The 24,201-nt window shown below is 42.2% G+C and overlaps 1 protein-coding gene across 1 annotated transcript; it reads left to right on the forward strand.

The window, feature by feature from the left end:
- Window positions 1–6,852: 6,852 nt before the first annotated feature.
- Window positions 6,853–23,432, forward strand: LOC101797113 (p53 apoptosis effector related to PMP-22). Its single transcript, XM_005017737.6, has 3 exons — window positions 6,853–7,199; window positions 21,003–21,146; window positions 21,431–23,432. The coding sequence occupies exons 1-3, from the start codon at window positions 6,989–6,991 to the stop codon at window positions 21,643–21,645; spliced, it is 570 nt and encodes a 189-aa protein (XP_005017794.1). The 5' UTR covers window positions 6,853–6,988; the 3' UTR covers window positions 21,646–23,432.
- Window positions 23,433–24,201: the final 769 nt, after the last annotated feature.

The raw sequence follows: 24,201 nt of genomic DNA on the forward strand, positions 1-24,201 counted from the left end.
ATAAAATGAAGTCAAAGACCTCATCTATCCAGGAGGCACCAACTGCATTTTCCAGTCCAATAAGTTTGAGTATACATTGTGAAACACATCTGCCTGCTTTGATCAGAAGCACCGGGCACAGCAAACTCTTGGCTAAGCCAAAACCTCCTAAATGCATCACGACTTCAGGAGGAACCCCAAACATTTTAAGTACATTGTGGTCTACAGGAGGTCTCAGTTGTGGGAAATGTGTTCTTTGTAACCAAAACTGCCAAATAACTTCCCTATACTGATCAAGCACCTTCAGCAGGGAGACAAAGATGAAGTACTCACCTGGCAGTTTCAGTGGAAGCCTGCACTTCTCCAGTGATTAAAGACCTTCTCATTTTTTAACCGTGTGAGTGGCCTGTAAAGAGTCCTATGTTACTGGCATTCTTTATTTTGAACAACTCTTTCTGACTTTATACAGGCACCAAATCCAGTGTTGGCCACCACTGCATCAGACCAGCCTGGAGGTTCTCATTTCTGGAAAGACAGGTTCACTATTTTCCCAGTCTCTTTAGCTGCCCTTTTTCTTAAATGTCTCAGTTTTAAAACATACTTACCACCCTGGATTCTGGCCACTTGTTTGTTTTTTTCTTGTTTTGTGTTTTCTTTGAATACACAATTAGGGAAAATGTTGTTCACTTAGATTTTCCCAAATGTTCTGAAAACAGTTGGAGGGTTTTTTGTGATGCTGTGATGCCCATTTTTTAACATGAAAAACATCTGTACTACTGCTTACCTAGCAGTCTTTATTCAGCTACAGCCTAATTCTGTAAAACTGAAAGACCCCACCGAGCTTCAGGCTGTACGCAGGCTGAAACCCAGCCCTGGTGCAGAGAGAGATGCTCAGAGAAGCCGAGCACACGCAGCTCTCTGCTCAGGGCAGCAAAGAGCACTCGGCTCATGGGACTGGGTGCCAGAGAAGGCTAACTCACCTGAGTGGGATGACTGAATGATTAAACCTCATGGATATGGGAAACAGTTGCCACACCCCACTGAGATTTTGTGTTTTCGGTGACTCACTTTTTAGACGATTCCTTCATGAGGCAGAATTCCTAAGAAATACTCATAAGGCCTTTACTTCCTGCATCGAAGGACTTTTGGACCCAGAATGCACATATAATTCAATACAGTATAGTCCAGATAATTTGAGATAACTTCTGTCTGTGTGCTTTGGGATATTCGCAACAGGCAAAAGGGCTGAGTACTGGTGCCACAATGCAGAGCAGTGGAGGGTGCTGGCAATAAGGAACAGCAGTCTGAAAAAAATGGGATTTGCAGTACCAGGAGGTGAGGCAGCACAGATATTGAAATGAAATTGGGAGTTAATACAGCAAGAATGAAAAGTAATCAGATGTGGAGGATGTGTTTCCCAAAGGCAAATACTGTAAAAGGTAGTCCAAGGCATCCCCTGTTCAGGTCTGCACCAGTGCAGCAAGCAGCATTTGTCTGGGGTTTGCTGGCACACAAAGGTGTGGGCCGATCTGCTTCAGCTACAGAGCTTGACATCCAGCAATTCCAGGCAAAAAGACAATGCCCTCAAATTTTGCCTGCACATAATTATATTTAAATGACTTGGGAGTTGTCAGAATAGTCCAAAGATAAATTTTATTATTATGATGAATTTTGAATACCTAAATTTAATAAGGCTGAATTTGTAATAAACACTGTAGTGGAAAACATGTAGGTGTGTCTAAAGCTTTACAATATAAATAATAAAACTGCAAATAATATAAATAAATTATAATGTATGATAAGCAATATGCATTATGTGATATAAATAATGAATATGAACTTTTCCATGAATTATATTCCTCATGGGTATGTCTCTGCAGGATTGGATAATATCTACCATAAGGATCGCTACGACTGCTGCTTTTTATTTATTTAAAGCCTTGTGGCCAACACATACCATTTTCCACAGCACTCTTCAGGAATCCAGAAATGTCTTATAAATATTGAAAATTGCAGAACATCGAGGGCACACATTGGAAATCGGGGATCCATGAGACAGGGACGGCAGAGGCTCAGGGAGGTTCAAGGCATGCAGAACTGTGAGCCCAAGGGCCTGTACTTGGTTATGTCTGGAGCAGCTGAAGTGTGAAATCCCTCAGCAGTGCGAGGCATGGCTCTTCCTTTGCTCTGATTTGCTACAGAAAGTCACAACAACTTGCAAAGCAAAACTCAGGATGACCATAACTGCATTTCGTATCAAGACAGTATGAAAATTTGGAAATGTTGGTAGGAGAGCACTGCTTTCTTTTCAGCCTACTTCCTAAATCCATTCCAGACCAAACACATAAAAGTGAAACAGTCATTTTTCACGTACCGTTTTGGTTTCAGTAAAACCCTACTTTTGTCTGGACAATTTCAGAGTGAAAATTCCTGGCTGAAACTCTCACAGGTATGCTCGGTATGCATGCCTTATCTGTAAATCTCAGAGCACTTACAGAAGTAGCTGGTGCTGCTCCCAGCTGACCCATAAGGCACAGTAAATGAAGCGGTTTCTTTGACAGAGAATTGTAAGCAGTAAGGGTGTAGCACCTGGGAATTGCTTGTGTAAGGCAGTTTTTACCCCTCTCCTGAGGCAGCTGACCGGCATGTTTTACAAGGAGTCGCTGTTAAGATCTACTGTGCTGGGACAAGCATTTAGAGCCCCTCGCTATGCCACAGGGAAGCTGTGGGCCCTAAAGCATTTCGCTTAAGTAAAATCATCATTGTTAAAGGGCTGGTGCTCCTGACAGCCACGCAAGGAAGATGCAGATCCCCCAGATGGTCACAAATCTTTAGGACTTGACTGTGGCTGTTTTATAGCACACGCTTGGCTTTGGCTGCTTGTGTGGTTGGAAGGCTGAATTAATCAAACTTCTGCAGAGCATCAGTAAGAAGTAACTGTGGGTTAAGCCTTGTTCCAGCAAAGAGCTTGTCCTAAAAAAGCCATGTCCTTTAGCAAAAACTAGCTGAAAACAAAATCCATGCTCAGGCACATGGAGATTTTCCTTTTGTGTTTTCCTCATACAGCCTTGAACTGCCCACGTAAATAACAAACATGGGAGCAGCCTCATGTTCGCTACTCTGCAGTTAGAACCTGCTATTATGATAATCTTCTGTTTTTGCACATACAACCTCACTAAGGGAAGGAAGATTCTTTTAAGCTTCTACATCTGCCATGTTGAGGGAAGCCTGTTTTACTGACAAGTTACTGAGCGCCACGTGTGGGGCAGGCTTGGGAGGTTGGACAGCATGCTAGTCCTAGATGGCTCTTGCTAAAAGTCTTAACAAAACCCCGTGGAGGTTTTCCTCCAAGCTCAGCAGACAGTGGAGGTCTCAAGCCTCTTCAGAGCCTTCCTGTGCTGCCTGTGGGTGCGGGGAGGGACTTTCCAAGATGTGTGGCAGCAGGACCCATCACCAACCACTGCGGGGCCACCACAAGCACCACCTGTGTGTCCAGCCACCACAGGAGACTCCTTTGAAATGCCCAGCATGTGGGAAAGGAAAAACCCACTCCCGAGGTTTCAGGGGCTTGGCTCAGTGAGACAAAAACCTGGGAGAGAAGCAACCTGCAGCCTCTTCCCCCAAGAAGGGCAGTCGAGAGAGTGGACATGAACCTCTCCTTGCTGGAGGCTCAGTAATTTCCCCAACCTTCTTCTTCCAGATTGAGCCCTGCGTATGTAAACAACAAGTGCTAGCCTTCAGGCAGCACCTTCAGAACTGTAAGATCTATCTGTAATAGTTAAGGCAGAAAATGTTTCTCAGTTGCTCAGAGTGACTTTAAAAAGTAAGAGAATGGATCATAAAATAATTTTAGCAAAGTTTTAAAGAGAAACAACTCTGGAGGCTTCTTGTTCACAAGAAGTATGAACATCATGGAATGAAGATGCTCTTTCTGTAAAACTCATGAATGTGCACTGCAGTTGGTCAACCCATGCCAATCTGCAGTCATACATACAGTTCACATGATAGGGCCAGCAGACTAAGGGTGGATGAAAATGTGCTACCAATTATTTGTTACCTTCTCCATCAAGAGAAAACTATTTGTGTCTTGGCTGAAGGGGGAAGATTGATGTTTTGAGCTCTAATGTCTTAAAATTGTTTGTTTTATCAACATTCTACTGATTACTGATTACTTAAGTAGCAATGAAAATTCATTAGGAATATTTTGAGATGCAGTAAGTGCACTAAAGTCTAAACAGTTTAACATTGACAGTGTATCTTAATTTTCAACAGATGATGCTGGTGTTTACTCTGAGGGGCTATCTACAAACATGGGGAAAAGCAGAAGAACCAGTTGCTTTCGCACAGCTCATACACTGCAAAATACACAGCCCACTGTGGGTATGTCATCACTTCAGATCACGGACTTTGTAACAGAAGTTTTCAGTCATTTTTCCCCGTTTGCCACCGGAGTATCAGAATTACACACGATACTTCATTTTGTCAGCTTTGAATACATCTTCCTCTCTGCTGTCCCAGATACCACAAATTACCCTTGTATTGAGAGTCAGAATTGCTTGTCATTTGAAGTTACTTAAGGATGACAAAGATGAGCAAGATGCAGAAACACCTGCTGTGACTGAACACTACTCATCTTTCTTTCAGTGTGATAAATGTGTTTTGTGGTATCATCCTGCAAATGCTAACATTTGTGACAGTATGCATTCATTCAAAGGTGAGTTATGACAAAAACTGATGACAAATCCTTCAGTCATATATGGCTACCTAAAACAGGGATGAGCATTCCACAGGAAAGGGAAGATAATTTTATTCTTCGGCAAACACTGGCCTTCAAATACCTGACAGTGCTTGACTTCATAGTGGATTTCATCTACAAAATTGCTTTGATTTGGTTGTTTTCTGTGAGAACAAAAAGGCCAAGTGTTTAGAGAACTGCAACTGTTCTTGAAGGACTGAGAACTGAGAAGAGACTAGATATAGACAGCTGAGTGAGGGCTACAGTCTACTGCCACGTGCATCAGTGTTTTTGAGGTCATTGTTTAAAAAACATCTGATATCCAAATCCAAACTTCTTTTGACTCAGTCTTTTGGATATTTTGTGATCATCTTTATCTCTGCTGTGGCAACAGAAAGAATATGTGTAAACAGATCTGGAAAGGTTGCAGGTACCAATATGTTGCAATAAGAGTGAGCTTCAAATAATATTTGTTTTAATGTAAATATAAGAATTCAATGTGTAAAAAATATATATTACAGTGTGTTAGAATTGATAATTAAACTTTTAAGCATTATATTTAGGTTAAAGATAATTGAATTTGTGGCTAGTACAAATGTGACCTACCAGAGCTCCCTAAAATGTCCTTTACAAAATATGGTTTCATTTTTCTTGAGGTTGCCTCTTATTTTCATCCTCAAAACAGCAGCTGAGATGTGTTGTTGGTTGGCTTTTGCTCTAAGTGATGCTCAGTTCCAAGGCCAAGTTTGTACAGATGTGTCCTGCTCTAGCGGAGGTCTGTTGAATGCTGTTGATGGACCTCTCACAACCTCAGGAAAATGGGCCATGACCATACTAAAGGAGAGTTGCTGCCTGAAGGCTTCAGCTAGCCAAAATTGCTCCAGCTGGAGGGTGAGGGACCAAGCAGCCACTGCTAATCTACCACCAGGCTAACATGCTTAGAGGTAAGGCACAGTGTCACATTAATCCATACAAATTGCTCTCATGGTGTAAATAATGGCTCTTCACTGTGCTGCAGCTCACTGGTGTGGATGTTCCAGTTTGGGTCTACATGAGCTCAAGAACTCCTGGTGCACAGTCCTGTACAGTGTATTAATTCTATGTAATGTATGAATTTATTTTATATTATCTTTATTATGGAATTATGAAAATTAATTTGGCAAAAAGCTGTGGAGCTTGCCATTCAGTATGGATGCTGCATTTCACCATAAAAACTGCAGTATGGTTGCAAATCCCTCTGAGTACATCAGGTCCAGGCTTGGATGCAGACCTGGCTGACAAAACCCACCATGGCAGAAAAGGATTCTTAGCATCCTGTGAGCTTCACCATGTTTCACAGAAAACAACTTAAATCTGCAAATGGTGTAGCTGATTCCAGACGTACAGACAACTGAAATACCAGGTTGAGGCACACGTTAGTTCAAAGGGAGAGCCCTACGAGCACGGCTGGGTTGTTTCCAAGCTGGCTGGCAGATCAACCCGCAGCCAGGAGGCCGTGGTTTGTCTCTTCTGCATCACGCTCGCAGCACATCGCAGGCAGGCTCTGGCAGGCCCTGAGCCACATATGCACAGCCAGATCCACATGTAGGGAGGCTTCGCAAGGCACAGTCAAACCCAAGCCTAGTTTTCATTCTCTCACAGAGGCTATAACCTGAATATACTATATTTTTAAGGATGAACTCTTGTATTTTTCCCCCCTGCAGCTATGTGTTAGCTTAATAGCAGCTAGAGCATTTTTTTTTTCATTGATTGCCAAACATAGGGTATCATTTCCTTTTTAAACGGAGTCCAAGAAAGGCATCTTTCAACCTGCAGGTGTCAAGTTTCAGGAGCAACCACCACCCTCCAAAGCAAACAGCTGCCTGGGCTGCCTCCTGCATTTACCTGCCCCATGCAAGTCCCAGGGAAGATGCGAAGCTGCAAGCACAGCAGTGAGTTGCTCCTTTCGCTGGGGAGCGGCAGGAAGGAAAGCGTTAAATGCCGAGGGTAAACATCACCCTCTTTGTTACCGAGTCAGCAGAGCAGAGAGGATCCCACTGACAAACCCAGCCTGGCAGCCTCTCCCCAGCCAGACTGGTTATTGCTCCGGAGGCTCTTACTCATTTGAATTTAGGAGGAGCTGCCTCCCTCCCTCCCTCCCATGAGTGTCCCGATTAAAAAGCTTTTCTCAGACACCTGCAGACCGGCTGGCAGGTACGGGTGCTCCCTTAGCTCGGCTGGGTCGGTAGCAGAGACAGCTCTCCTTGCCCCGCCAGCCTCCTGCGGCCCTGCACGATGGTGAAGTACGGCCTCGACTACACGCGGTGCAGATGGATCCTACCCCTGCTCCTGGGCATCGGCGTCATCTTTGGCATCATTGCACTGGCGGGCAGGGGCTGGCTGGAGTCGCAGACCTTGCCCTACGTGCACCAAGCGTCGCTATGGGAGAGCTGCAGGAAGCCTTTTGAGGGTGGGGAATGGAGGTGCGAGTCCCTCATGGGTTACGGTAAGCATCGGCAGGGGCGACGGGGAGGGCTCTGAAGCAGTGGGTCACCTCTCCAAGCTCTTCTTCCCTCAGCTCTCCTCGCCGTATCTCCTTATATCTGACCTTCATGTAAGAAGCTATGGGAGATAGGGACCGACACTGAAATACATCAAGGTTTTTGAGAAACAGAATGAAGGTGCCCTCAACCCTGTGCAGGAAGAAACCTGGGTGCTTTAGGAAATGGCTTGCATGGTACAAAGAAAAAGCCACAAGTGCAGAAAATATCACAGCACTTAAGAGTTTTTTTCCTCTTTTAGAAAAAGCTGGTAAACTTTTCTCACTAATCACGGCTTTCCAGAACTTAAAAGATACTGTTGATCAAATGTCCAAGAAGCAAGTTGTGGGGGTAAGCCTGGAATGAGTGTGATAAGCCAAGTGGGGAGGTAGAAATGTACAAGTGGGGAGGTAGAAATGATACAAAGATATCCCCAGGGAGTGTCAGACTGCAGAATGCTACTCCAGTAGGTGAGTCGTGTGAAGGAGCCTTCGTGTGATTATGAAAGAAAGCTTTAAGAGAAGAAAGCATTTATGTTTGTGTTGAATTTTGCTTAAGTGTGCTATTAAACAAGCTGTCCCAGCTTGAAGAGGTTTAAACGACTAAGTCTGGGAGGGTAGGCCAAGAGAAGGATCACTGTAAATGTGTGCTGTTTCTTAGCTTTTTTCTGTATGTCAGGTATGGGCCACAGTCTGAAGCGAGTTATTGGGAGTGGTGGACTGTTAGCCTAAGCCAGAAGGTTCAAGCTTTCTTGTGATTTATGCTGATGCTCACTCAAATTTTACAGAAGAACATTTTCTCTAAGGTTCAAATTCCAGCTGTTTTAGTTGAAAATGAGAGCTTGCAGAAGCAGTCTCAGAGGTCATTTATTACAGCTTTTCAAAAGTACTTCTGAAAGTATATCATCCATGGCCAAACTCTACCTCCCGTGCTCAGAATTAATCTGTAAAGAGTTAACTGTAGGAGGCCCATGCGAGTGCAGGGCTGTGAGACAAGGCCAGCTCCATTCAGCCACATGCCCAGTCCTGCTCTTGGAGCTCCTGTGTCAGCTATTTGGCTGGGCATGGATCGAGCCAATTTGCTGCCTCTGGCACGTGGCATTGGAGGGCAGGAGAGAGACCGTGATGCTCAGCTGCAAGTATGTGTGCATACTGTGGGTAGAGGGGCGGTGAGAAAGGCCTGGCCTTCCTTGGTTAGAGTTAGCAAAGGGCTTCCCAGTCCTGAGTTTCAATGAAAAGTTAGGTGCTCCAGTTTAGGCACTGTCTGTGTCATGAAGGCCCATTTTGCCCGAACAGAGAATTTCAGAGGTTTCACCATGCTTCTCTTCATGCTATAAATGCTTCCAGGTCCCACATGCTTGTTTGGCATTACACTTCCTTCCTTACCCTGCCTCTCTCTTACATGCTTAAATCCTGTAGTTGTGTGCAGTTTCCCACTGGGAAGCATCTACAGACAAACCAGGGAGGTCGTCCTCCTCTGGACTATCCCACAACATGTCATGTTACCTTGAATTACATCCTCAGTAAGTGCCACGCTTCTAACATGTTGGTCTTAGTACACACATATTCTCCAGAACATGCATTGGAGAGTCATCTGGCACTTTTGAAAGCATTAGAAGTGCTGTTTGCATGCTGCATGACTGCAGTACTCTCTCAGTGGACATCTATCTAACAGTTAACCTCTGAAAATTTACTAAATACACAGAAAGCCTGAGCAAATCCTCCTCGACAACATTCCCAGGTGGAAAAGGATATGTCTGAGACAATAGAGTCATTTAGTCAATGGGGCAATATGTAAAAGTAGAACATAACAAATATGCACATAAGCCAAATGATGGTGGATTTTGCTGCCAGACCTTTGGCTTTGCAAGATTAATCCATTGCAGTGTAAATCTGGGCCTGTGTAAAATACAAGGGTGGGCCCCCCAGAGGGGTAAGAAGGCTGTAGACCTATCATGGTGCAAAGTCACGTCACTATCCTGCTCCTTTCTAGCCCCATAGATGTAGATACCCACTCTCCCCTAATGCAAGCAGGGTGTCTGCAGCACTATGCAGCAGAGCTGTGGTCCTCCTTGCTCTTTGTACTTCTGGTTTTGTGATTTTCCTACCCATTGCCAGGGAACCAGGACCAGGACCTATTACAGGAAGACCTGGGCTGAGCCCCCAGCCTGATCTGGACTCAGGTCCCACCCTTTCCAGGCAAGCCTGCTAACAGTTCAGGTGTTACCTAGAGGTGGCCTGCAATGGAGGCAGCAGGAAACACCATTTTCTCTGCTATTTATGAAACACAGAAGAGGAAGGAAGGATTGCAGTCTGTGTTTTTGTTTTTTGTTTTTTTTGGAAGAGCAAATGAGCAATCTGTCTCAGAGGACTGGTCTCAGCTCTCAGCCCTGAGGAGATGGAGGTGCTTTCTGGTCAGATTTCCTTCAGGCACCATGAATTCAGAGGTGGGATGTGTTCGGAGACAACCCTGTCCTCTGTACTTCCTATCACTCCATTCTTGCTCAGTAGGTGTGGCCTACTGAGGATGTACTGAGGTGTGGCTTGGGATGTCTCTTTTGTGGCTCTTGTCTTTCCTCATGCGGGGTGCAGGTGCCTGATGCTGGTGCCTTGGATTCCACCCAAAAAGCAAGCCCTGTAACAGCATATCAGTTGCAAGCAACTGCAGGTCTTGCATTGAGTCTGATTTTACCCACCTCAGTGCTAGAACATGGGTTTTTAATAGTTCTGGGATTATGTTTATCCATACTGCTCCAGCAAGGTCACAGAAAACAATCATTCAGTGTCTTGTGCCAAGCTCAACACCATGCTTGATGAACAGAGTGCAATTACTTGCCTTCCTGGGTGCAGAGACAAAAGACATGGTGTAAATAGAAAGAACAGAAACATTTTACATTTTTCCAGAGATTAATTCTTTCTTTCCCCCTCTATTCCACAGTTCCTATTTCCTTTCTTCTGGGCTTTATTCTCAGCTTCCCAGGCTGGGTACGTTCTGAAATTCAGTCTTCCTTTGGGGCTAGTTTCACTGACATGCATGATATGCACATCTACCCCAGCGGCTGCCGTTGAATATGCTCAACGTGGCTTGGACAGTGTAGATGTCTTAATCCATTTCAGACATCTTCATCCTATTATAAATAGATCCAACTATAAAGATCTTGCAAGTTGTTCAATATAGACTGCAAATTCAGATCACGTTCTCCACCTGCAATGTTTGTAATTCGCCTTGCATCTCTGCTGGTCTTTTGCAAGTGTATGAAGACTGTGGAAAGTGAGAACATGAGGAGTTTATGTACTCTACTAACTTCTCCAAGAGTCCAGATCTTCTGTTTTAAGAATATGACACTAATACAGACATTACCAGAAGTCTTTTGCTTTCCAAGCATGTCTAGCTCAAACAAACAGAACTTTATAGGGAAAAATATCTAGTGCCTTAAGACACATCAGAAATGAATGGAGTTTAAGATGAGGGACTGAGAAATGCAAACTGTAGCTCTAGCATTTTCTGCTATTTGGAACAAGTACAGGTTTCAAGCTCATAACATGATTGAACCATTACAAAGACAGAGACAAATACTTAAGAGGTGGATAATGAGCACAATATGGAAAGTATCTAGCGGGGACATGGCTGAGCTTGCAAAGAAAACACAGAGGTTAAATCCCTTCATGATGCTGGCATGGTATTCCTTTGTTTTTCTGGATTTTTTTGGCTGCATAACCTCTCCTGAACAAGGTGTGTCTCAGACCTGAGACAATTTTTAGTGCGTGATTTATTCCATTGCAGGCTCTGAAGATGTTTAAATGTGTGTCCTTGGCTAGGAGGAATATCTGATTCTATTTGATTCGTTTCAATACACAATAAGATGTATAACTCAGGGGTACATGTCCCATCTTATGTTCCACCTGGCCCTGCAGCCTTTCCATGTGCAGATGCTGCCATCAAAATAATTTCAAGCTTAAGCCTAGGTTGAAGTTGTTGGGTCATTTGCACGGTGCAAACAGAAATATTGGAAAAAAAAAGTCAAGAAAAGGTATTTCCATGTGACGGAATCCAGACCATCAGTTATTTTCACATCATAGTATTCAAATCCAGCCTTTTTCTAGGATGTCCAGAGAGTTTATTGCCTGTGGAGATTAGTGGCGGGATGAATGATTTTGCCATCTGGAGAGGACACATTTCTCCATCTTGTCTTCCCATGTAGTGGGTCACCATCTTCTATCTCATTCCAGTATTATTTTGGACTGTGAATGTTAGTTCAATACTACAGGATGGGATGGCTAGTATAGTATGATTATAAAGGAAAAAAAAAAAAAAAAAAAAAAACGGTTCAAGAATGATAGCAGATGAGTGTCTAAAGCATAAGTAAACAAAGGGAATGTTGCAAAAGGCAATAGCCTGTCAGGACATGAAATATTCTACTTTAGTCTCCTAAGAACTCCATTGGTAAGAAAATTTTCTTCCCTGTTTTTGTTTGTTCATTTGTTTTTGTTTTTAAATTGAACGATGGGTCCAGGGAACCTTTTGCAATGATGAAGCCCCGTTTATTATTATGGAGGCAGCATGTATGAATGGAAATCACTTGCCACTTGCCTCCTCCCCCCCAGGTAATGATACAACAGTGAGGTCCTGGCTCCACATCTCCTTCTGGAAAATTGCCTTCTCCAGCCAGACCACTGACTCATCACACCTAGGGCACAGGGCAGACTACACACCTCATTTTCCCACTGCCACACTGCCTACATGAAATTGTTTAGCCTTCCTCCATGTCGCAATCACTCTGACAGTCAGGCATGGGAAAGCCTTCTCTTGCCTCAGGCAAATGCCCTGAGCAGAACAACACAGGGATATTTCCAGAGGGCTGAACTAGGAGACAGTCCCCTTCAGCAGGGCCTGGGAGGAGAAGCAGCCTGTCCCGACTGCTCCTTAGCATATGAGGGTGTGTGCACATAGGAAGAGAAATGGAGAAGGCGTGTAATTGTCCTTTGAAGGAGGGCTTCTCTCAAGTCACAGGGCCATTCTTGCAGGCTTTCCCTGAAGCCAAGGTTCTGCACCTAAACTTTTCCAGATAATGGTGATATTCAGGTAGATTTGGAGATGTGTCCCTAAATATGGGAAACAAAGGCTGAGGAGGCTTCTGGCAAGTCCAAGGAAGGCTGTGTGGGAGCTCAGAGTGGAGCCAGATCCGTGCTCCCTGCCTTACCTGCATTACAAGGCAAAGCACTGAATCCTTTGATACAGGGTGAATTGAAAACAAAACCTTTTTGCTGTTCCTGTTACATCAAAACCTGAAACAATTACATTTATATACGGTAATTTCCAGCAGTGTTAATGACAGTGCGTAGGGTAGCACATCATTGCCTAAGTCATCAGTCTCCTGAAAGTGTAACATTACTGAGGACTAACCAGTGAGAAATAGGACGACAAGATTAGTTACTTAATAACTTAGAATATTCAATAGGTATTCAAAATTTAGAATGCTAGAAAATACAGGCTTAATTGCATGTCTTAAACTATATTAATGAAAATATCACAACAGCAATATATTTAAGGAACTCTAATGCAAGAGAGAATGATTTTTTTCCCCCCTGAGTTTGTAGGAGAGACTCCATTGCTACTATAGAGGTATAAGAGAAGAGGTACAAGCCCAGAGCATTTAATTAGCATGGCAATTTTCATTCCTCATCTGCAATTGCAAATATGCTTTCCCTTGTAATTTTAGGGTTTGTGCTTTTTTTATGTTTAGTGGCAGATTCATTTAATCAGACTCTTTTCTAAATAATAGTTACGTTATTCAGCAATTAACTCCACAGAGAGCAATTGCAGATGGCATACCACTGTTTATCATCCAACATCCCTTTCAACAATTACAGTTAAATCTCATGGAAAAATGTCATCCGTGTGAAGGGTTCTCATCTCCCTGTGAGGATACGAACTGCTGGTGTCAAGGACTTTGCAAAGATCCTCAGTGCTTTGAATTCTCAGGATCTGAAGTCCTTGAGCGCATACCATTTGCTCACACACACCAGAGGCACCTCTGCTGAAAATTTATGGAAACTTGTGGTTATATTCTCATTTCTCTTTACCTCATATCTTCGCCTAGTTTATTGAGGTAATCTGATACAACAGGGCTATAGTACTCTCTCCCTAGTCTGAATGGTGATAAGGTCTGCAAGGCTGATTTTGAATTCCACAGTAAGGTTAAACAGCCAGATTACTTAAGCAGAAAATCACTTACTCAGGAAAAGAAACATTCCTCTCAAAATGCTATTATCTATTAGTTTTACATTTCCATATTACTTCTCACTGACAGCTTGTGTTGTTCTGAGCAACTCTGAACATGGCGAGTCGGCACATTTTTAATGCTCTGTTTCTTCTTTGTCAAGCGCTGTTACAAGATCTCTCATCAATCAAAAATTCCTGGGAACTCAAGTTAGTTTGTGAAGTGAGAATGTTTACATCTGTGTCAGATGTTTCTGACTATGTCCCAAAGGCTTCTGTCTTCCTATTGGTACGAAACAGCACTTCAGCTCACAAACAGCTCTGCTGGAGTAGTAGTCTGCAATGGAACACACATAATGTCACGAATTATGTTGAATATGCACAATGTGTTTAAATCTGGACCCCAAAATAGGATGTCTCTGTGTAGTTCCCATTTGTTCATTAACAACCCTATCAGCAGCAAGCAGGAAACGCTGAAGAATTTTAAGATGTATTGTCAAAGATGCCATTTTCATTCACAAGAAGAGTAAATAAGGCTTGCAAGATATTTTATGAACACAAAGTACCATCTGTTTGTATATATTATTTTTTTCAAATGATAATTTTTTGCTTCTAACAGGAAATTAGATCCAGATTTATAGCTGCTCTCTGTTGGAGAGAAACTCCCTAGTGCAAGAGGCTACTTGCAGCAAGGTTTCAGAACACAGTTTGCTCACAGCATGAAAAATGCAGGTCAAGAGTAAGGAGAACAATACTTGGTGCCTATGGAAATGAGATGTAAATTCAGTATTCTTCAGCCTCAGATGGCCCTAGGAAAATCAAACTTAAAAGGAGCTTTTTGGAAAGGTTCCACTCTGCTGTTTCAATTACAAGTCCTAGTTCATAGGCTGTGTTGTTGTGGAAGTTTATTCTGTTTAACTCACATTATATATTTTAACCCATTTTTAGCACAGAAGTAGTTAAGAAGCAGGTACATCTTGCCACTGTGTGATTAACTGAATTTATGTATATGTACTGATTCATCAATACCTTACCTGAATTATTTATCTGACCTTGCCCACCCCTATACACCCATTCAAGTTTAAGTCATCCTCTTTTAGCGTAAAATGAGTAGGAAAAATAGGAGGAAAAATGTTGTAGTATTACAACAAAACTAAATTTTGATCCCAAGATGTTTGCAGCATATGCAACTGCTTCTGAAGATAATGCGGGCTAGGGATATTCCCTAATTCTCTCCTGGTCAAACCTTTAATTCTGAGGCACAGTGCACACGTTGTTTTTAATAGCTAACTTACTCCCTTGGTGATCCCTTTGATGATGGCTCTACACGCTCTGCCACTTCTGCCTCCCTAGTGCAAAGTAAGCATCAAGGAGAAGCCCTCATTAATACAGGATTTGCAGAAGCCAGCTTCTAAGTCAAGCTTATACATGTCTGGGCTTTTGGTGAAATTAATTTGAACCACTCCCTCAAGACGTCACTGCTCCTCCCCTCAAAATGCAAGTCAGGATAGCTCCTAAGTTGGGTTGCTTTCCTCAGTAAGAGAAGAGGTTTTCAGAAGCCTTGGATGCAGGTGTTGCCTGTATAGGTTCACGACTAAAGTCAGTGGTTGGGAGTTCATAGTAATTTGCTTCAAATGAGTTAAAATCCACCAAGCTGAATGAACCATCATCTTAGCATTAAGGCTAGACACTGTCTTCTGCTAATGCATATTATGTTTTACTCATAGATGGTCTATGCATAAGGGTTCTTTTCATTACTGTTGTCATTTAAAGACTTTATAATGGGGTAATCGGAAGTTGTGATCCTTTCCCATTTATACTGGACCTGCTACTAATCATGGAGAAACTTTAGAATGCCAGTACTTGGTGTGAACCTAAGTAGGTTGTTCTCTGCCACAGTGGTTGTCTCTTTAGTAGCGACAAGCTAAAAACTGGTTCCTGCCCACATAAAAATGGCCTGCATGTTATGAGGTAATACTTGGTTATTAATTGAGAAACACCTATTGACTGCCAATGAATTCTGAAGTAATGCTAAGGAAAAGAAAACAAAGTCACCAAAAAGAAGAACCAAAAATGTGTATTTTTTATTCCATTTCAAATTATATAAACTCACACAAGAAACAGGTAGGCAACCAGCATCAACTTCCCAAGGAAAATATATCCAGAAAACATAGATGTTTTAAGAACAATCCAGATGCAATGAAGAGCACTGGAGGATAGAAGCTCAGAGAATAATACACATCCAGTCATGCCTTTGAATGTTTTTTCCCCGTTTTATTCTGTTCGTAAATTATCCGTGACTAATATGTGATTTTCCTCATTTTTATAGCCTTTCTGATAAATTATTTTCAGTCAATAGCTTTCAGTCTGCATATACTGTTTATTCATAAGAAGCTGCTTTTAATAGTTTCTGATTTATTTCATCTGTAAATGAATAAATGAAGTCAGGTATTTCAAAGACAGCTCTGTGATCAGCAAACAATTGCAGAGATTTTAATGTTCTCTCGTTTCCAAAAAGATCGCAGAAATTTCTTGTAGTTTGGTTGTTAGAGGGTCATGATTTTCAGAAGACAAGATTTTGCCCTGTCCAGCGTTAAAAGGAAATCCTGACCATGCCACTTACCTTGAGTCCTGGATATCAGTGGCTTATGTATACACCAGCAGTTTGTAACCTTTCAGCTGATAAAACAAGCTTAGGGTTAATGAGTTTGATGGGTCCACGTAAAATGCAAGCTAAGGGGATATAAATTAGGAAAACCACCTTCAATTTAATTTCTTTCCAAAGGATACAAATCAAGGAGTCTTACTGTAAACGCATGCACAAATTCAAAGCTGCAGACATGTTTTTCTACAGACATTTTTGCTTTCACATGGAAATGTTCTCGGTGAGAACAAAACAAAATGAAATGGATAAAACCTGGCTAAAGCAGTTCCTTTTCATAGCGAATTGTGTGCTCTGCAGAGTGTGCCACACCCTGGTGAAGAACGTCAGGTTGAGAAATCTGAGTTCAGCTTTGTTTCCAAAATAATGCTCTTTCCCTTTAATCAGAGAGTCATAAAACAGGTTGAGCTCTGCAAACTCAGTCTAGAAACATGCTCATTACGTACAACACAGAGATGAATCACCACCAAGGCAGATTTCAGCTCTTGTAAGAATTGCTATGTAAGACTGGAGCTAGAACAGCAGGATTTGTGTTTGTCTCCCTTGTTGGTATGAGGGATAACAAAGTAAACATTATCGTCTTTCCAAGACAGTTCTGCATTTCCCCCCTTTCTATATTGAAACTCTCCTTAAAATTGCTGCACAATTTGCTGCAGTGGCTGATGTGATAAAATGATCAGCTGGTGAAAAGGCATAGATAATTTGTTGATGCCTGTGAGCTGTCAACAACCATTTATTTTTCTTTCCAATGCTAGTTGTGTGTCAGCTTCAAGACAGGAGGAAAATTTGATGAAGCATATTCTTATTGATTAGAGCAGAAGGACTCCTGAACTCTGGTGTTTCTTTCAGAAAATATGACTCGGAGACACTCCAGAGTTCATGTGGTTTGGGGGTACCTCAGCAAGAAAGGCATGAGAAGATCACTGTGAACGTTTCTGTGTTTTGAACCACATACACCACTGACTCAGCTTACTGCTGTGCAAGGAAGTTTGCCTCCTTGTGTGTGAAGCACAAGCGGTGCTTGCACTTTTGCAAACTGGAGAATGCATGAGGGAGTAAAATCAGGAAGGCAGGAAATCGGAGATATTCTTAGTCCTGGGTTTCTAATAAAGCCAATCAGCTTCCATATGGCTGCAGTCAGCAAGAGGATGGTCAGAATATGTTCAGATGGAGCAATACAAGAGGTAGTCATGCTACCTCCAAACTAACTTAGCTTTAATAGCACAGTAATAAAGCTGTTATTATTGTACACTGTCAGCTAATTACCTTGCTCAGAAGCTACAGTGAGCTCTGCAAGGGTACGGGTAGACTCTTTCTGTTCTCTAAATTAGCTCTGGGTCTCCTCACATGGCAGTGGGTTTCAGAAGGCAGGCACTTATTTGCACTTTCCAGTAGTCCCATATGGCTGCGATCACAGTGGGTAGTCTGGGCTCGCTGACTACAAGTCATCGCTGACTTCTGCACAAGACACTGTAAATAGAAGCACTCTGTGCTCTGCTTAAGATAGGCATGAAATTTTTGCCTGTGTGAGATAGCAAGGTCTTGCTGTAAGGTTTTTGCTTAAGATAAAGTCACTCAGAAAATTGCCAGCTAAAAGGAGTTGAAGGGAGGGTGGTGTGTAGCTTCCTGCAAAGCCTCTCACAGTGCTTGTTGATGGGCTTTTTTTCAGCTGACAGAGGAGGTGAAAAGGGAGAAGTAGGACTGACATGCAGTGTTACAGGATCCTGCTGGTATTCCAGGACACTCTTGCATAAACACATATTTCTTTTCTAACAAGCAGATTTTAACTATTAAACAGCCAAAACATCACTGCCATGTGCGGGGACTGAGAAAACAGATCTCACAAATTGCTGTGTATTTTTACAGACTCAGCTTGATGTACTGCAAGCTGCTGCTCCCTGCATCCCTATTTCTCATTTTATGATGGGAGAACTTCCAGCTGCTTCTCTCTAGAGTCAAGTGTTCGTTGAGTTGGTGTTGCACCAGCCATGGTGTTACATTCTTTGGACTGCATTGCTTTTTTAATTGTTATGAAAAAACTTTGCAATTAGAAAAAAAAATAATTATGCTATAATGTTTGCTTTATATTAAAGAGAAAAAAAAAAAGAAAAAAAAAAAAAGGAAAATAAAATATTTGGGATCAGCTTAGCCACTTGGTTGCAACTAAAAAATTTCCTAAAACCATTCAAAAGTGTTTCCCAATAAAACACCTATTCTGAAATGGTACTTTCAACAAAGTATTTTGCAGCCTGTGGAGAAAGAGCCTGGTGGGAAGGGCGTTGCTGCTTAACATCGCAGGGACTCTGCATTTGCGCCAAGCCTTTGAGAATCTGTTCTAGAGGTGCAGAAGACATTTGCAGTTGTAATGGCTGAGGTTATACATTCTCCCTCTGTTTTCTGACCCATTTAATTCTTCTAATTCTTCTAATTCTGACCTTTTTGAGGAATTGTAAGTACTAGTCATATTTGTAAGGCCGCTAAGCTACTCTAGTTATTCTGGCACAAGCAAAAATTAATACCTCAGATACAGAAACAGTTGCAATTATCACCACATAACCTTTTACCCCAGAAATGTAAGCCATTTACACGCTGTGGTCTTAGGCTCCTGAAAACTACTCTTTGTGAAGGACAGGTGGCAAAGTCAGGGTACTGTTCCTCAAAAAAACTCGTGGTGGCTCTCCTATGGAAGCCTATTGCTGTACTGCAGCTGCGCATTGGTTTTCTCCCAACTTTGAGGTACATTTTTTTCTCTTTTTAGAAGCGAGTGTCACAAAATCGGCTGTTAGGTGATTAAGCAACGCATCCTAAAGATGTAAGCATCCTGCAGCAAGCATGTCTCTGCTTGCCATGCATCCAGTGCCCTGCAGGCTGGGCGTACCCAGGCTGGACGTACACCCAACCTGCTTTCACACAGTCACCATACTTGTAACACTACATCGGGAGAAACACCTGGTCGAGCCCTGAGGAGGATGGAGATGGCAGTAGGGGCATGGTGCCACGCACATGGCTGTGGCCATCAGGCACCCACTGGGCTCCTTCGTGGGTGATGTTTCCAGCCAAGGGGTGGTGATCTGCCACCAGCTCCTCTGGGCACACTAGGCCTTGGCAGACCTGCTGAGGTGCTCCCCTCCCATGCTGGACCCTGCATCTCCACAATTCTCTATCTCCATGCCTCCTGTAAACTCCTTAAGAGAAGAGTCTAGGCTAAAACACTGGGCTAGACGGTGAGACACATCTTTGCTGTCCCTTCAGTTTTTCTCAGGAAGATTCCTGTTTACATGACAAATAATACAGTTGGAAAGTCCTCTAAAGGAGACAGAAACTCTTTGGCATAAGGAAGAAAAAGGACAGGACATAAAATGGAAAGTGTGGTGCAATGGTTAGACTGGATCAAGGGTCAAAAAGCAGGGGTGGATAGTGAAAAGTAAACAGAAAGGGAAATTGGTTTTGATGGGCTGAAGGGTTAAAAGTAAGGCTGACTCATAATCCTGACCCATTTTCCTAGTCCGATATCAGAGGGCTGGGGAAGAGCCAGAGGCAGAGCAGTGGCTGAACCCAGAGGGCTTTCACGCCAACACTGGGGATGCTTTGCATTTTATTACTTTAATTCTCTTATATGGGTGACCGTCCTTTAAGCCTTGGGCTACTACAGCAGCAGGAAAAGGGAGCTGAGATGAAGGTCATTTTCTGGTTCTACCTGCACAGGCACGCAAGCCATAGAGTGCGTAGGTCACCAACATATACGATGGTTGTGTGGAAAAGCATAATAAATCCAAACTATTTGGTGAACTGTGTCCTCCCCCTGGTTTGTCTGTCTGATGGTACCTGTCCAGCTGCTGATGGACAGCACTTCGATGCAAAAAGGCCTTTACTGAACAACGCGCACCATGTTTGAGTTGAGTTCTAATTATCACCAGGCTTGTTTGGGCTGTGGTAATTTTACAGCACTGTTGCTCTATGTCTTTGGTTAGAAGCCAACACCTTGCAAACACAGTGTAGGTGAGGAGGTAAAGTCTGTAAATGCCCAGCAGATTTAACTGCCTACTCTATCTACACACACAATTTTAAAAGTGTCAAAGCAGGCTTTTTACACTGAAAGGAGGAGGCACTTTGATCTCTTGGAGCAGTCATTGTGCCTCAAGACTTAAAATATTGAATAAATATTTTTTCTGTTGTTATAACAACACAATATGCTTAGCTCTGACATGTTATAACGTAAAGTTACATAATTTGGAAATTAAAGTATTACTATCCTGAACAAGTTTTTCAAAATAAAACACTTCTGATTTTGGATCAAAAGGAGAGGTCAAATTTCATTACAGAATAGACACCAAATCTTTAGTTCCACTTAGGACACAGAGCTAAACAAAGGATAAAAAAGTGGAAATTGCTGAATTTTGACATTAGTGGAGTATTGTCATATTTTTACATTTGCATGCCAGAGTGGTAGTGCTTGTACAAACTTTTGTTTTGTTTTTGTTTAAGGAAGAGTTTGATTGGTTTCAGGGATAGTCCAGTTCTCCTTGCCCATGCAGAATGCTGCTGGTTTTACAGCATCTGCTGACGTTTGTTAGTGAAGTAGAGTGTCCACTGTTAAATCTTTAAAATCACTTTTTCTCTTGATTCTTAATTGTTAAACCTAAAAATGAAGCATGTATGCAAGTCCCATTGCATTCTGCAGGAGAGGTATAAGTTGGTGTCCTTACACACTCTGCACTTAATGATTTCTGGTGGCATCCAGATGCTCAGCTAAAAGAGGAAAGAGAGCTCCCTGCTTTTCTTCTTGAGAGATGACCTTCTTTCCATGGTTGTTTAAAATTAGACGTTCACTATAAACCAGAGAAATTTTATTTTTTTTTTTTCTAATTTGCCTTCCTTCTGATTTCAGCTTGGGGAAGAGCTGCAGCCGCCACATACCTTGTTGGATTTATACTCCTCGTCATCTGTTTTGCTCTGGCCATCATAGCATTTGCCATTGATACGCTTCGGTTCAACTTCATAAGAGGAATTGGAGGCTTGCTTTTTGTGGCTGGTAAGAAAATATGTGAAACAAAGTCTAACTTGTGCAGGAATATCCATACCAGAACTGGCGTTTCTCCCAGCTGCTTCTATACTTGGTTCTATGCCTGTATGCACCTGTGAAATTAAAGTGAAAAAAAGTGAAAAAGAATGTAAAATCTGTCATGGCAGTGGATCTATTTCCAAATCTTCCAAAATATGGTTGGATTTAGCTACAGGTATTATGGAGATGGGCAATGTGATGAGTGTTAGTTTAATCCTTTTTTTGTTTTGTTTTGTTTTCTTCTGTTTCTTCAGCTGTGTTCTCCATCATGGGCTTGGTCATTTACCCAGTAAAGTTCTCCAGTGAAATTGAAATGACAGGAATCAATATGTTTAGCTGGGCTTACGGCTTTGGCTGGACCACTGCCATTATGGAAATATGCTTGGGATTCTTCTTCTGCTGCCTTCCTAACTATGAAGACCAAATCTTGGGTAATGTGAAGCCCACATATTTTTACTCTTCCCCGTAAACACCAGGAAAAATGCATTCATATTCCAGAGATATCTGACAGGCTATCTATGTTTTTCAGAATATTGTCATGAGATGCTAGTAGGAAAGTCTGGAAACTTTACAATACATGTAGAAAAACAGTACTGGCATTTTACAATAAAGTTATCTACTCTTTTGTGGACCTCATATCTGATGTGGGTTGCTTAGGTTAAGTCTAAATGTTAAAAAAAACTTGCGTTTCCTCATTCATTCTGATGAGTGGGGGTGCATATGGATTTTATTAAATTTTATGTGCCTTCATATTTCTAATTAAATTCAGAAAAGAAGTTATCAGCAGACAATGACAACAAAAAATGTATATCATCTTTCTGAAGGGAAGTGGCTTGCAGAAGTCCCACTTCATGTGTGTTAGTTTTCTTTAACCTGAAGATTTTGTGCATTTTCAGAAAGCCAAATGCCTTTATCCACTGACTGCCAGAGCAGCAAATCAGTCAGCCAGGACTTCATGGCTTTGCTTCCAATTTTCTACTCATTCAACTTAAGCCATAGGGCTACAGTAAGAAAAGGGCAAGAGAACCACCCCTACCAAAGCCATCACCCAGACTTCCACCCATCTATTTGGAGTGTAGGATTTTATTACTGAGTATCAGTAAGAGTAGACAAGGACCATTAGTAATCCAAACACCCTTAAAAATCCTGGGATGCCATTGCTGCAGCCAGCACAGAGCAGGCAGAGGGGATTTCCAGCCATCCTTGCAACCTACAGACCTGGTTTGAAGAGGCTCCTGGTTTGGCTTTCTCCATGGGCCTCTGTCCCTTTAATTGGCTGTATCAACATCTATCTTTAAAAAGCTCTGTTTTACTGTTCCAGTTGTTTTATACAGCATAAGAGGGTCAGGAAGGAGTTAAACAAAGGTATGACTCCCCTCAGCATTTGGCTCACAGGAGTGGACTTGGAGCAGTGTGGATCTAGGTATCAAACTTTGGTCAAAACGCCCTTTTAAATTAATTTGCTTGTTTTAAATATTCTAAAATTGGAAAGTACGTCCTGTAAAATGTGTAAATACCCCCTACCATCTCACAGTAAGACTTTCAGTGAGAGAAATCTTCATGAAACACTCTTTGGTATCTTATGCTCTACAGTGCTTCAGAGCTGGGAATATTGCAAGCAATGAAGTATACTCAACACTATTGGTTTCTGCATTGCAAACCCTGGCTTTATAATGTTCTTTTTCTTCTCTTACATGAAAAAAGGGATAATTCTATTGTGTGTAAAAAGGAGTCCCACTGAAATCCTTAAACAGAGTTGATTATTATCTTGTAATATATCTGCAATTTTTAAACAATCTGTACTCTATGAAAAGAGCCTTGCCAAGTATTCTTTACTGCAAAGAACGAGAGGTAGGAACATTTTTTTAATAAAACCTCTGAGTAGCTAAATTTAATAAAGAAACAGGCCTTAACTTTTTTTTTTTTTTTTTTTTTTTTTTTTGAAACAGTTAATCCCTTTCACTTTTATAGATTGACTTCTAACTTAGATCAATAAACATGAGAATTGTATCAGGCCGATGTGGAGTGTCTATGCAACAGGGACTGGCTAGACAAGAACTTGCAAATGCATTAAGAAGCTATTTCCTAGTCGGAAGTAAATGAAAATAAAATAAACACACATGGAAAAGCAATTTGTATAAAATGGCTTGCAATTTTTTATGTAATGTTATCTGTTTAGGGAAAAAAAAAATCGTAACTCTTTTCATTCTGCTTATAATACCTAATAAATGATCGTATCTGTGTATTGTTTCAAAACTGAGTCTTAGATTTTGTTCTCTATCAAGAGCAGGGAAGTGTGAAGACCCCAGAGTATTCTCTTCTAAGGCACCATGTTGGAGCATATGGGTGTGTTGTCTGGATTTAAAGGGTGAGAGAAATTTACAAATATAACATCAAAACAGCTTGTACTGTTCTTCAGTGGACCACATCCTGGGACCTCGTTCACATCTACATGAATACTGAACTTGCTCTGTTGAGCTTATGGTCCACGTGGACTCAAGTAGCCATCTGCATGGTTGTGCATTGCAGTGTGTTACAGCTCGCTTTCACAAGGAGGACAACCAGGCTCACCAAATAGGAAGCTGGTGTGGTCCTGCTCCATGCTTTTGCTCCAATGGATGTGTAAATCCCTTGAGGACGCAAAGGGGAACTCAAGCAACCACTGACTGTATTTGCAGTCTCTTTGCCATTATCTGAATGGTGACCCAACATCTGGAGGTGGAAAGGTGCACAGAAGAGAGCAGCATCAGGGCTGGTGGTGGTGGCATTGCAGGACACAGCCCCGGTACCCATTCCTTGCTGCCGCCTTCCCCTTCCTGGGAGGGAGGAGAGGTGAAGTGGCATCGCTGACCCCAGCACAGCCACAGGGAGCCCAGCCCAGCTCCTCTCCATGAGCCCCCATGTCACACAGGGAAAGGCTTCTCTAAAGGAAGGCCAGCAGGCAGGTATCCAACACACAGAAGCATCTCAGGTGCCAGAGCTTGAGTGTCCATACTTAAGGTAGCTTGTTTCCAGTCATAGAACA

This window comes from Anas platyrhynchos, chromosome 3 (assembly GCF_047663525.1).
Source record: "Anas platyrhynchos isolate ZD024472 breed Pekin duck chromosome 3, IASCAAS_PekinDuck_T2T, whole genome shotgun sequence".
NCBI lineage: Eukaryota > Metazoa > Chordata > Aves > Anseriformes > Anatidae > Anas > Anas platyrhynchos.